General features: G+C 43.5%; 2 protein-coding genes across 2 annotated transcripts in view; one reads left to right on the top strand and one right to left on the bottom strand.

The window, feature by feature from the left end:
• Positions 1-516: 516 nt before the first annotated feature.
• On the top strand, positions 517-10210 carry OPALIN (oligodendrocytic myelin paranodal and inner loop protein). The gene is made up of 6 exons (XM_047703502.1): positions 517-851; positions 3225-3260; positions 5295-5330; positions 6312-6431; positions 7763-7819; positions 9701-10210. Exons 1-6 carry the CDS (start codon positions 663-665, stop codon positions 9875-9877), a joined length of 615 nt encoding a protein of 204 aa, XP_047559458.1. The 5' UTR covers positions 517-662; the 3' UTR covers positions 9878-10210.
• Positions 10211-11461: 1251 nt separating this feature from the next.
• DNTT (DNA nucleotidylexotransferase) overlaps positions 11462-14463 on the bottom strand; it is a 30573-nt gene continuing 27571 nt past the window's right edge. The window contains exons 10-11 of the mRNA XM_047703501.1: positions 13803-13886; positions 11462-11878 (exon numbers count right to left, since the gene is read on the bottom strand). Coding sequence (XP_047559457.1) covers positions 11792-11878; positions 13803-13886 — 171 coding nt within the window. The 3' untranslated portion in view covers positions 11462-11791. The remainder of the gene's footprint in view (positions 11879-13802; positions 13887-14463) is intronic.

The raw sequence follows: 14463 nt of genomic DNA, 5'->3' as shown, positions 1-14463 counted from the left end.
TCTGTCTGTTAAATAAATAAATAAATAAAATCTGTAAAAAAAAGAAAGAAAGAAAGATTTGTTGAACCATGATGAATGCATTCATTTAAGTGATCAGATTTATCGGTTGGAATTCTGTTGTTTTGTTGGCGTGGGACTCCAGTTCCTTCACTGTTTTAAAGAAACAAACTCCTAACAATGGCCTCATAAAAACTAGAAAGCCATCCTTGTCAGTGGCTTCCTCCAGCTCTACGAGGGTCCCCACTCAAAATGTGAGAACAGAAAGGGGGTGAGGCCAGACATGCCGCCAGGCAGCTCACAGACCAGGGAGTGTGTTCGCTGGGGCAGCCACAGCCCCTGCCCCGGACACAGAGCAGGCTCCAACTCCCGTCACGCGGCCAACCTCTGTGTTGACACTGTTGGCGCACTCTACCCATGGCTGCAGGGACAGCGGTCCATGCAGGGGAGGGAGCGGCCAGCCTCAGCGTGGGGATCCCATTGTTTCTAAAGGGCTGCTGGCCGCAGAAGCCACTGAGCTCTCGAGCCAGCCGTGGGTTCTTTGCTGAGATGGGGGTGTAGCTGAGGAAGGAGCCTGGAAAGTAAGAGGAGAAAAAGAAAACAAAGGGGATGGGTGATGGGGCCATCCACAGTGGCCTTGAAGCAGGACACCATCTCCCTGCGAGATGGGCAGACGACTCGGCTACTCCCTTGCCCATAAATGGCCAGAGCTCTCATGGGGCCACCCCTTTGCCCCGCCACCCTGGCTCTCCCAGGCTGTTGCTCCTACAAATGGGAAGCACAAGCCAGCAACACTAAGAAAGGAGCTCGCTGAGGGTGCTGCTGGAGAAGGTTCTTGGGAGGCATCAGAAATGGTGAGTAGGCTAGCATCTTTTCTCACCCTAAGCTTCCCTTCTCTCTATAAGAAACGACTCCCAGGCATTGAAAGCTCACATCTCATGCAAATATGACTGTACCGTCGGTGTTAGGACTTCAGGGGGCTTGGGATTTTTTTAAACATTATTTTCCTATGTGCAAAATACTAATCATTAAAACAATTCTCATCTAATATTTGCTGCTCTCATCATTTATTTTACTATTAAGGTTTGGTGTTTAAAACCCTACAAACAGCAAGGGTACTAAGTAGATGTTTCAGCTAACTTCATTTCCCGGGTGAAACAGAGGTGTCATCCCCGCCTTTGTCCTCATCTGCTCAGTCCGTCTTCCATTACACGATCAGCAATGGTTAGACACTCAGAAGTTGCATTGGAAACTTTCTGATTTCCTTCCTGGCTTGTGACACGTATTTGGGCGTGACTCAATCAAATGAAGTTTGCTGAGTTAGAAGAGGCTTCTGGGAGTTCCTTTATTAAAGAGATTATGAAAAGGAGTTGAATTCCGGCGTTGGAGTTAGGAAGATCTGTGATCTAACCAGACCCAGACCACTTACCAGCAACCTATCTTGCTCTCAGTCTCCACACCCATGAGGGAGGGATGATAGGGTTCCTTTCACAGGCTGGTTATGCATGCGGTGTCTGACCCACAGCATCCCCTCAATAACAGTGAGTAATTATCCTGCCTCTCCCTCCTTCCCCTCATGAATGGCAAGCTCATAATGAGGGACACTTGGCCACTGAGATCCTCAGGTGCCTTTAGAACCATTATGTAGATATTATATAGCGTGTAGACTAGCAAGAAATGTAGCAACTTCCAGTACTCAGAATGTTGCTCATCTAGGCACACAATTCCATCCATGAGAACTTCCCAAGTGGCTTCTTTGTGCCTTGCTCCGTGCTGGCCAGACCATGAAGAACATGACATCATGTGACACCCCCCTCCCCCGCCGCCGTGGATTTTACAGTTCAGAAGGAGCAATCAATGATGTTTTTCCCTTTGGGCTTCTGGGCAAGGCAGGTTGACATTATCCCTGTTTGAAGCCTGGGAAGATAGATTTGCTGTGAGGGAATGGAGACCAGAGACTCTGACTCACTTTTCCAAGGTCACACAATTCCTAAGTGACTGAGTCTGGACTGGGATCCACCTCAGGTGACTCCAAGCCCGGGGCTGCCTCACCCCTCCCAGCAGGCTCTCTAAAGGACACTGCCTCGGATTCTCCCCACCTAAACTGATGTGATGTTTTTCTCTCCACGAGAGCACTGGAGCGTTATTTCTACAAAATATGAATGTCTTTCTGAAATTGGCCAAAATCTTCGTCATCCCAATATTGATAAACAGCACACGCAATGGCCCATTTGTTGCTGCTCTTCTCCTTCTGCTGTCCCCCCAAAGGGAGCTTTGTCTTGGGTTTGCTGACATCAGTACCCAGTATTCACTGATGAGATAAGGCTCTGGGCAGCTGTGTCCCATACAGTAGCTACCAAGGGTCCTTGCAGCATCTGTGGGCTTGGTTGGTGTTAGTACAAAGGCCAGCGACTGGGTCCCTTGAGTAAGAAGCCCCGGACCTAAGGTGGCCCAGATATTCCTCTTGCTCTAACATTGTCCTAGAAGAGTCTATCTTGTTGTCAGGGAAGAGAAGCCTGGAAAGACTGGCATGGGCTAGCCCAAACTCCAGTGACAGAAGATGGGGGCGGGGAAGAAGAAGGAGCCGTGGAGGCTCTGCACAGGCTAACAATTTGGTGTCCCATGGAGCTCGCAATCTTTTGATATTGACTCCATATCTGGGGGAGAGCTGAGGCTGGGTGCTGAGTGAGGGGAGGGAACAGGGCGTGACTCTCTCCTTTGTTGTCCTAAGCAGCTCTGCCCCAGCCTGGAAGCTTTGTCTCTGACCCAGCAGGCACAGAAGCCTTGTCCTGCTCACACCCTCTCTCCTGGGGAGGGGGTTTGGAGCAGGTGTTCTTGTTGGAACTTGCCCCTCGTGGCCTTTACTTCCTACCCAAGCAGAAAGTACCAACTACTTCTAAGCTCACACTGTTCCCTCCCTCAAAAGGGAAAACAAAAGGGGAAAAACAAAACTTTCAGCCCTTTGCTGAATTTCTAATGTGGTCTTTGCTGCCCTCTGGGTTGGGACCCATCAGGCAATCACTGGCTGGCCCCTTTACGGGACCATGGCTGGGGTTCTGAGAAGGGGAGAGGGGCCAAGATTGGGAGCAGAGGTGGGGGTTTGACTGATCCTGTGGAATCAGTGAATTTTCCTGAGACCCACCAGGGTGGGTGACAGTCAGTAGTGGGGTCAGGAGACTGACCAACTGACCATTCCCGGAGCATTAATGTTTCCTTCTCTCCTCCAGAGTTTCTCACTGAACTTCACGCTGCTGGCCAACACGGTAAGTGCTGCAGGCTCCCCGTCACTGGGCAAGTGGGCAGAGGTGCCTGCAGGGGTGAGGAGAGGTGGGCAGAGCTCCCTCACTTGGACCGCAAGCTGAGGGATGAACTGCAAGATTTCAGACACTTATAAGCAGTTGTGGGGAGAGGTGTTGAGACAAAGTTCTTCAACTATAAAAATCACAAACATTTTGAAAGTAAAATAAGAAAAAAAAAATCACATCTAAATTCCAAGCAGCAGAAAACATTAGTGTCGCTCCTTCTAGTCCTGCTTGAGTTTACGTATATTCTGACTTTACATATATTTTGACATTTGTTGTCTCTTGCACCACGTGTTCTTACTCTGCATGTGATTTTATATAGACTTTATGATGAATATTTTCCATCAGCCCTTTTAACCATAACTGAGAATGGTCACATGACATTCGTTCGCGTGAACTATTTCTTTAATCGATTAGCCACAGTCAAGAATCATTTGGTGATAAAAGAGTTACAGCTAAATCCTGGTCTGCATTTTAAGGCGATTTCCTTAGTCTGTGTTCTAGAAGGGGCGTTGTTGGGTCAACAAGGATGAACGGTTTATGGCTCTTGAGTATGGCATTTAGTTCCAAGTCCGACAGAGGCTGTGAGTTGAGGAAGGCATATAGTTTCGGTACACAGCTGATCTTCTGTCTTCTGTGCCCACGTTGCGTGCAGATAATACAGCGGGGGGCTGTTCTCCGACCCGCAGTGTTGTTATGATTGAGACGGGCATTTTCCCGGCCCGGTTTTTCAGTACGTTTGGCCGTGCCAAATTTTTCTGATAAGTTACATTGTTCTTCAAAGAGAATAAACTGAATCTACCTGGTAAGAGGATGTGTGAGCCTGCGATCGTTTCTACCGTAACAGGGGGGCATAGTCCTGGAGAGCCGTGGAAAGGGGCCACCTCCTGGCTCACTGCCGGCCTCTGGCGCCCACTACTGGCCGCCCTGGATCTCTGTCCCCCCCCACTCCGCCCTCCCAGTAGGGCCCTGCCTTCAGAATCTCCCGGTCCTGCTCCGGCTAGCTGCTTCACCCTCTCACTGTTGCCCTCACACAACTCCCCCCAACCCCCAGCCCTCTCTGTACCTGTCAAAACCTTTGATATGGTCCCTGCTGGAACATTCCCCCTGGCTGCTTGAACTTAGGTCTGTAGAGACCCCAGGTTCTGTCTTATTCCGGTTTGGCCTACCCTGTGAAGGTAACTCAGAGAAGCTTGGGGCCATGGAGGTGAGTGAGAGTGAGAGGGAAGCCTGTAAATGCTAGTCATCACCGTGTGTAATGCCTTCTCTGTTCATAGCCCATTTCTCTGAGAACTGTCCCCTCCCCCTTTGGACCTATGTAGGGCAACCATCCATCCCAGTTTGGGACTGTCTGGTGTTGGCAGGGCACATCCTATATCCTGGGCAAGTTCTCTGGATGGTTGGTCACCCTATCTGGCAGTTATATTCTACTACATCTCCCTTCCTTTGGGGACACCTGGGTGGCTCAGTAGGTGGGAGGGGCCTGCTCTTGATTTCAGCTTCTGTCATGATCTCAGGGTTCTGAGATCGAGCCCTGGGTCAGGCTCCACACTCAGGAGGGACCCTGCTTCAGGATTCTCTCTCTCCCTCTGCCCCTCTCCCTGCTTGCTTGTGTGCTCTCTCTCGCTCTCTCTCTCAAATAAATAAATGAAACTTAGAAACAAATAATAAATAACTCTTCTCTTTTGGTGCAGCTGAATGACTAGAAGGCCAGTGCCCAGTGAAGTAGGTGAGAGGGGGATACAGGGCTCATCAGAGCCTATCCGCAGGGGGGGTTGGAACGAGGATACATATGCAAGTCTGTCTCTGCTGCGCCATACCGAACTGTCAAGTGCAAAAACTGGGTCACGGATGGCAGCGTAGCCCAGCGGTGAAGAGCACGGACCTTGGATCCTCCAGCTAGGGCATTCAGGCATTACAGCTTATATAAGCCGTTTGCATAATGTGCACTGTGTGGTTTTATTTTTTTAAGATGTATTTTTTTTTTCCACACAGACTTCCTCCCCACCTGCTACAAGTGGGAAAGAAGCAGTAAGTATGTCACATGGAGCCTCAGTCTGGTCACTTGTAAAAAGGGAATAATAATGATCTAGGCATTTCCTATCTTTGTTTTGAGGAGTAGAGTTCAAATATGCGAACTGTCACCAAATACAGAGTCTGGCTCAACAATTATTCTTACAACCAACTCAGTTCAAAAATGAGAGCGAGCATGCAGAAATCACAAGCAGTTTTCCCAAAGCGTTAAGCAGAAAAAGCTAGACATGAAACCATCCATATTTTTCATGGATCGCCATCTAGGTGATCCTGGAAAAAAAAAACAAACCCAAAACTAATCTACAGTGACAGAATTCAGGATAGTGGCCACACGTGCCTTTACTGGGAGTATAGGGACAGCTTCTGGGGTCCCTACCAGTCTTCGTCTGGGTGCTGGTTGGCTGCGTGGGTTCCACATGTGAAGTCATCCAGCTGTATATTTATAATTTGTGTACTTCTTTGTATGTATGTTACATATCAGAGTTGAGCATTTATAGGGATTCTGCAGATTATCTTTGATATTTCCAGGTAATCTGAAATTAATTGCTTAATGAATGTAGTGCAAATAAATGTAAACATTTACATCAAAATGATGTGGGATATAACTTTTTACCTTTTGCCAAACTGATAGGTTAAAATAGTATCTAATCATTTTGAATTGTTTCTCAGCTTTCACTACGTTGATGAGACATCTGTATTTCTGTTTGTACGAATGGCCTGTTCATATCCTTTGCCCATTTTTCCTCCTGGATTATCATCCTTTTCCCATTGATTTAAACTATGTAAATTAAGTCCTATGACATGAGTCATTTGTCATGTACATTTTCAAACACCTTTTTCTGCATTATTTTATTAATCTTTTGATTTTGTATACGACACTTAAGAGGCTATGCAGGTTTTTGCTTTGTTTTATTTTTAATCAACCTAACTTTCCCTTTATGCTTGGAGAACCTGACTCTGCCCTTCTCTGTATGGCAGGACTGTGGGCCCTCTCTTGGATTAGCAGCAGGCATCCCATCCCTGGTGGCCACAGCCCTGCTGGTGTCCTTACTATTCATGCTGATCCACCGAAGAAGAAGCAGCAATGATTCCACCGAGGTGATTAGCAAGCTCCTTTGGGTCTGGTTGTGTTGGCAGGAGTCAGTATTTCAGTGAACTTGCTTTGGGCTGAGGGTGTCAGGATCCGCATCTGTTTCCTGTGGGACATGATGGTGGATGTTCCTGCCCCTCAGTTTCTATCTCAGACTCATGTTACTATACTCTGGGCAGAGCCGATCTGTCACCCAACCTTCACTTTAGGAAATCTGCTGCAATAAGGATGGTATTTGGGGTGGCCAGAAAGTAACTGTGGAGAGGGACAGGTGTTGCCATGGCAAATGCACACCTGTACTGTGGGTATGTTTTCTGAAATTAAGGACAGAAGGACCTAAACTTCATAAAGAGAGTGGGGACAATCTCAGGAAAAGTAAGAGACAAATAGGTGCTGAGGGGTATATGGTAGGAATAGGCTCTGTTTATCTTTGCCCTTTTTCTACATCAGAACACACATCAGCCCCCAGGGAATCTACCAACCCCACCCCACCCCTCCAAATGCTGGTTTGCTCTGGAGACCAGGCTCAGAATTCAAAGGCCACCCAGACAATACCCAAGAAGTTTCTGGGTTCTAATTCCATCCTCTGTGAACAGTCCTGATTGTTCTCAACACTGGTAAGCATTAATGGGAGACAGACCACCTGGCCTCTACACCTGGCTCTGCCACTTTATGACTTATGTGACTCTGAACCAGTGACTTCACATTTTCTGGGTCTTGGTTAGTTCTACTCCAAAAGAGAAGTCATAAAAACTACCCTCCCTATTTTAGGAGGTTGTGAGGATGGACTGAGATCATGGTTGTAAAGATGTGTTGACAAGCTGTGAACTTTAAACACAGTAAGGTGTATTGTGGTTGTTGGTGGTGTAATTTATTTAAATCATAGTTTCTTAACCTTTGGTGCACTTTAACACGCATCTAGGAAGCTACCAATACTATAACTACAAATACCAATCACCAAAACCAATTAAATTAGTATCTCTGGACAAAAGGGCTGTGGCATGAGGGATTTTAAATGTCTACTATAGTAGAGGGAATAGTATAATGAACCCAATTATCAAAATGTGGCCAATCTTGTTTGATCTCTACTCCTACACACTTCTCTCTCTCCACTGTCAATCCTGGATTATTTTTGAGGTTAACTTACAGTGGTATCTCTCATTTATGGATTTTTTTGGGGGGGATGGTTATTATCCGTTTGGTTACTTTATTTTTAAAGTGTTCTAGTGATTCTTATGTGCATGCAGGTTTAAGAACCATTGATTTCAATCATTGTCATAGGGAAATGCTGTGACCCTTCATTTCTTCTTCATTTTTTAAATTCTTTTTATCAACTTAGGAAAGTGAGAGGCCATGTGAAATTTCAGAAATCTATGACAATCCCAAGATTGCTGAGGTAAGCACTCTTAGTTAAAATCACTGTGTATCAATGCGGTGCCTGGGTGGCTCAGTTGGTTAAGTGTCCAACTCTTGATTTGGGCTCAAGTCATGATCTCAGGGTTGGTCATAAGATCAAGCCCCACACTGGGCTCCAGGCTCATCAGGGAGTCTGCTTGAGATTCTCTCTCTCTGTCTCCGTCTCGCCCTCCCCACTGTGCTGTCTCTCTCTCAAATAAACCTTTTCTTTAATCACTGTATGTCATTAATACATGAAAGCTAAGGGTTTTTAAACCTTCCATGTATGGAAGAAGTACAATGTGGGCTCATGTGGAAAAGAGGCAACCCAATGAAGCTTGGGCACAAAGGAGGTTCTCACTGTATTTTTATTGGCTGGATAGGAATTCAAGGTTGATGTAATATTAGAAAATCAATTTAATATTATTTATTTCACCGACAAATTAAAACAGAAAAATTGTGTGACCATCTCAATAGGAGAAGAGAGTCTAAAAAAATTAAACAGCCATTTGTGATATGAACTCTTAGCAAGTTGAAAATAGAATAGGAACCTCCTTAACTGGAAAGAAGACATCTTTTTAAAAAAGTTACAGCAAACATCATACTTAAAGGTAAAATGAATTCTCTTTAAGATTGGAAACAAGGATACTCAATTCAATACAGAATAGAATTCCATTCAATACTGTACTTCAGGTCCTAGTCAATGCAGTAGGTTAAGAAGTAGAACTTAACTCAATAAGGGAAATCTTTTCACAATGTGTATGTATATTAAAAAATCACATCATATTCTTTAAGCATCTTATAATCTTGTTTGTCAATTGTACCTCAGTACAGATTAAAATACAAAGAAAAAGAAGAAGAAAGTATAAAACTGGGAAAGAAGAAACAAAACTGTTATTATTTGCAGATGATATGATTATTTACATAGAAAAGCCAAATTATCTACAGATAAATTATTAGAATTAAGGAGAGATTTTAACAAGTTTCCTGGATATGATAAAGTACTTTGCATTCTAAAAATCAATAACAATCACCTAGAAAAAGTAATTTTAAAAAATACCACTTTGTAGTGATAATAAAAATATGTAGAATGCTAAAGAATAAGTCTAAGAAAATCTGTAACCCCTTTGTAGAGAATAATAAAACTTCAGTAAAAGATATTAAATAAGACCTAAATAATGGAAGTTACATACCAAGCTCCTGGATATGAAGACTCAAGAGCATAAAGATGTCAAACAACCTCAAATCAATCTATATGATAAATGTAATTCCAATATAAATCCCAACGGGATTTTTTTTCATGGACCTCAATAAGATGCTCCTAAAATCTTTAGGAAGAAAGCAGAAAAAAATTTAAAAAGTAGTAATGAATAGACAGAACAAACAGAAAACAAATAGGAAGATGGTACATTTAAACCCAACCATGACTTCATTAAATATAAATGGTCTAACTACCCCAACTAAGAGGTAGAGATATAAAAATAAAAAAAATTTTTTATCAGTTTGGATATAAAAATAAGATCCAAATGTATACTGCCTGCAAAAACTTACTTTAATATATAAAGACACTAATAGATTAAAGGTAAAAGGAATGAAAAAGGAACACCAAGCTAAGGTTAAACAGAAGAGAGTGAGTGGCCAGAAAACATCTCCAAAGGCATTAAACTTGGCAATCGTAGGTCTCCTCTCATTCGTTCTCTGTCTCTCAAGAATTATATCCTTCCTTGCCTGCTGTCCAGCATCTTGAAAACTATTGTTTTAATTTTTTTTTTTCTGATTTTGGTTGTTTCAGGTGGGAGGGTAATCTGGTTGCTGTTGCCCCATTTGGGTCAGAAGCAGAAGTCTTTGCTCTATTTTTGAAAAACCTGTTTGTTTTCTCAAGAATCCTAGGAGGTCACCCACACATGAGAAGAATCTGATGGGAGCAGAAGGAGCCCATGTATATGTGAAGACTGTAGCAGGAAGCGAGGAGCCCATGCCTGACACTTACCGTCCCACTGTCGAAATGGAGAGAAGGAGGGGATTGTGGTGGCTTATGCCCAGGTTGAGCCTGGAATGATACAGTTCGATCAAGGAGCAGAATCTAGAGCTGGAACAGAACTGAAAACCCAGGGATTTGTGCTTGGAGTGATAAGAGATGCCAAGCTGCTTCTTAACCAACCCAAATTTCCTTTGAAGATCTGAAAACTTTTGGATTGGTTTGTCTCTGTAGGTGACAGAGCTAAGGGTTCATTCCAACACTCAGATCTTGTTGTTTAATAAGCAGTGAATCACCAAGTGAGGTCCAGAAGGAGCCTGTGGATTTTAGTCTTGACCTATGCTTTCCTTAATGATTTTGGGAAAATGGTTTGATTTCTGTATGTCTTGCCTTACCATCTTTTTTCCACATCTTTTTTCTCAAAAAAAAAAAAAAAAAATACCCTGACACCCATCACACCTGGCTTCCATGGGAAGGATGGTCAGGGCTAGTATGGTGCAAGTTGGGCTATAAATAAAACATAAAGGGGATGTATGAGAGAAAACAATTTCTTATTTCTGAATGTCTCAAGGTAGAAATCATGTGGAGACATCTGTTCCCTGCCCACAGGGGTAGCACATGGCTGGACGATTCATTGCTCCCATTTGTGTCTGTGATCAGACAGTACTTAAGAAAGGTGATTCTACAAAAGACTCTGTGTGTATGTGTGTGTGTGTTTTGAGGGTAAACAGGGTGGAGTGAAGGCAAGTGTTGTTCCAAGAGATTATTAGAAATGAAGGCTATATCCACTTGTGGGAGTGGAGAGAAAGGCCTCCACTGCACCCTCCAGGAAAAGAGAGCAAGAAGACTCATGAGTGGATGAACACAGGATCAGAGGGGTGGGCTAAGTAGCAATTTGCTTGCCATCTGAGGAAAGTCTGTGGACAGCCCTAACTGGCTCAGGTCAGGCCTTCACCATGGCTTCCAGGAGTCCTGGTTCCCTCATGCAAGGAGGACCACTGCTGGTGAAAAAGTAGGGTCTCCTAGTGGAAGAACTTGGGTCCATAGTGTCTCAGGATCCATCCACCAACTCCATTTTGATATGCTGTGGAGGCACTTCCTTCTCACTTAGGGCCTCTGATTGCTCATGAACATGTCACCTCTTCTTCAAATAACTAAGTACACATTCTACAAACCCAATGAATTCCTGCACCTACCAACATGTGCTTTCAAAGCTGCCTCACTTACCCTGGGTGTCCTAAGATGAAAAGATCAAGAAAGAGCATCTCCCTGAGAGAGAAAGGGCCACTAAGATCCAGAGAGAGACTCAGAGACAGAAAACAGGGAAGATATTTCTTTGGCATTTAGGAAATTGCACTTCGGAGTGAAAGCAGTGGGAATATATCCTGTGTGTGGCCTTGTGCTAGGACACCTGGAGCACAGCTCCACTGTGACCAGAGGAGCAGACTTTGACCTGAGCGCAGTGAGTCTAGAGTTAGGACCCCATCCTCCAAAAGCTCCAGAAGGGACCTAGAACCCCTTCTAGAATCTCTGATCTTCTCATTAAACCTGTTTCTCTCCTCAATAAATCTTCAACTCTTCATTATTTCATTTTGTTACATTTTTGTTTAGAATATTTTATGGTATTTGAGTGAAAAGAAGACTCCACCATCTCTTGTTTCCTTCTGTTTTTATTCCAAATATACAGTATCTCAGCTACCCTGCGGGCAAAGTGGGCTTTGATGAGCTTCCCTGGAAATAAGCCACCCATTTCAATATAATTTCTATGGAAAAATGCATTGTGAATTCTAAGCCACAGTCATACAAATGGCCTACTAGAGCATAACCCATTACCAGGTGACGCCTTATCGTGTTTTCAAAACTATTTCTAAAGGCAATCTGTATTTCAATAAGACTTAAAGAATCTCATATTTTTCTAAGGCATCTTTACTACAATATGAAGCATAATCTACTTAACCTAAAAAAAAAAGGCTGAAAAAAAGTTGACAACTTTTTCTAGGCATTTCTTTCCCATGGTTCAATGTAATCCAATCCCAGATGTGCAAAAATTTCTTCTTCACTTTCTGCTTTGAGAAATATTTTCTGAAAGTATAAAAAGAAATATGTGCATTCAGATATTTTTAAACATCTTGATGCTGACATAGTGAGTTTTACTTGTAAATTGTCTTGGCAGAATGAATTGTTACCAAAACATAATTCCCTGCTTCTGCGTATAAAAAGTCATCTTAACTGGCTTCTTTTCTTTAGATCTTAACTGACTTCTGTAATTTTTATATTTTCTAACCCCCAAATATGATATTTCATAGACTAAGGTAAAATTTTGACAACTTTACATATTTAGATACAAGCAGTTGGTATTTTTTCTATAGATCTGTAGTTCTTAACTACAGTTGTTCATTAGAACCACCTAATGAGACTTCTAAAAAAACACGGAAGCCTGAGCTACACCCCGGTCCAGTGAAATGAGAATCTCAGAAGAGGTCCTATGACCAGTCTATTTAAACGCTCTGGGTAATTCTCATGCGCAGCCAAAATGAGGCACTGCTGCTCTAGGTAATGAGGAGAAGCAATTATAGGATACCTGTATATGCTGGTTCTCCCTCTGGCCTTCCTCACCTGCCCCACCCCAAACCCCACCAGGCTTCCAGCCCATGATCTCTTTTAGACCAAGCACTGCTTCTCCATCATTCCTTCTTGCCTATAGCACAGTGTAGGGCATGTAAGATATACTCCGTTATGTTAGACTATTTAGAATGTGTTCATTTGTAAGTATTCCTAAATTGTGTTATGTGAATGTGCCTCCACTCACATGCTTGACATGTGAGGCTTTCCTGCCAATCTACAGTCCTCTCATCTGACAGCATCACTTTGACTTTTCTTTGGAAAACCACCACTCCCTCCTCTCAGTCCATGAGGATCAGGTGTGGAGCTAATTCCCTCTCTAAGGAGGGCCACGTGATCCAAGCCTGACCAATCAGAGCCACAGGAAAGGGTTCAAGATTGGGCACACAGCCTAGGCCTGGCCAGTGAATATCAACTAGGACTCTTGCCAGAACTATTAGGAAAGAGGTTCTTCTCTGTCAAGCTGGAAGGATGGGAATCGTGGGAAGACCGTGCCTGAGAATGAAACCAACACTGAGGGAAACCTGCATTAGCAGCTGGATGCAGCCACACCTGAAGTCAGTATTACCCCCAGATGCTGCAATTATAAGCCAAGCATCCTTTTTCTGCTATGCCATCTTGGAGTGGGTTTCTGACTTTTAACTGAGATAGCTCTAAATAATACAGCTCAGCTGGACTGTAAGCTCCTAGAGTGTCAAGATCATTACTTTTAGTTATTTTGTGTCTTATTCCCCTCTGAGCTTAGTTTAGTGTCCTTGACCACTGTAAAAACAGCAGACTTTGGCATGTAGATTTAACAGATGAATATTTAACTCTTCATAATTCATAGAGTAATTTATCATTTTGCTGCAGCATGAATTTGGATCATGACCAGTGTACGTCTAGCATACCAAGTGAGTTCCATAGCTAGAGAGTGAGCCCAGCTGACTGCTCGTCTACATCTCAGGGCAGCTCTGTTGCTCTCTCTCTTGCACGGCTCTCATTAATGACCTACGTGATCACTTAAAATGTTACTGCTCATTGCATTTAAGGGGTACTTGCGTGGTATTTATGATTTGGGGGAATCCTTGGTTTCCTTTGGAATTATTCACTAAAGATACAAAGATATACCAAACTCAACTAATGCTCACTGCTGAACTGGTTCTCAGGGCCCAACAAGCTCATCATCTTTGAGTCCAAAGCCCTTGAGGTACATTCCAGGCCAGGTAGGGAGCATGGTCCCATCAGGATTCTTCTAGCTGTCCTCAACTGTGATCTGGGAGAACAGGACACTCAGGGCAAAGGAAATTGAACCTGGACACTAAAATCAGTTCACGAAAAGTGCTCAGAGAGCTAACCATTGGGATGATGATCAAAGAAGCCCATCTCGGGTAGACAACTCTACCTTGGTCTTGTCATATAATGCATGGTTATCCAGGATCATCTTCCGCTCATGCGTGGCATAGCGTCGGATGTCTCTCTCAAACTGCTGGATGAGATATAATTAAAATAAGTGACTATCGAGCCTAGAATGTCTTCGATATTATGTGTTTAGAGATATCTAACTCTCTACAGTGAGATATCTATTTATCTCCACTAAACATTCTCAAAGCAATTTTCTCCCTGAGGGCAAGGTTCTGTGATGACAGAGCTCTGTGATTGCCCCTCCACACCAGAATGTAAGCTCCCTGAAAATAGGAGCCTAGCTTGTTCATGACCGTATTCTCTTTTCTAATAGTGCCTGGCAAATAGAAGATGTACAGCAAATGTTTGTCGAATGAATAAATAAATGTTGGAGAGGGTTGTCTCCAGGATAATAGTTGGCCCCAAGTAAATGCTGGATGAATAGTAGTTTTGTTTTTGTTTTGTTTTGGAATATCACTATTGTAAGAGAGGATGAGAAGTCAGGAGACCCAAATTACATCCTGGATTTTGTCCCTATTTGGCTGTGCATCTTTTGGCAAGTCACCCAGCTTCTCTGATCTTGATTTGTTGAACAGGAGAATGAAGTAAGTGAGTAAGTAAGGTTCCCTCTCATTGTAACAGTCTCTCAGATGAGATTTTGT

The sequence above is a fragment of the Lutra lutra genome, chromosome 14 (assembly GCF_902655055.1).
Source record: "Lutra lutra chromosome 14, mLutLut1.2, whole genome shotgun sequence".
Classification (NCBI taxonomy): Eukaryota; Metazoa; Chordata; class Mammalia; order Carnivora; family Mustelidae; genus Lutra; species Lutra lutra.
This window is presented reverse-complemented; position numbering and strand designations above follow the sequence as displayed.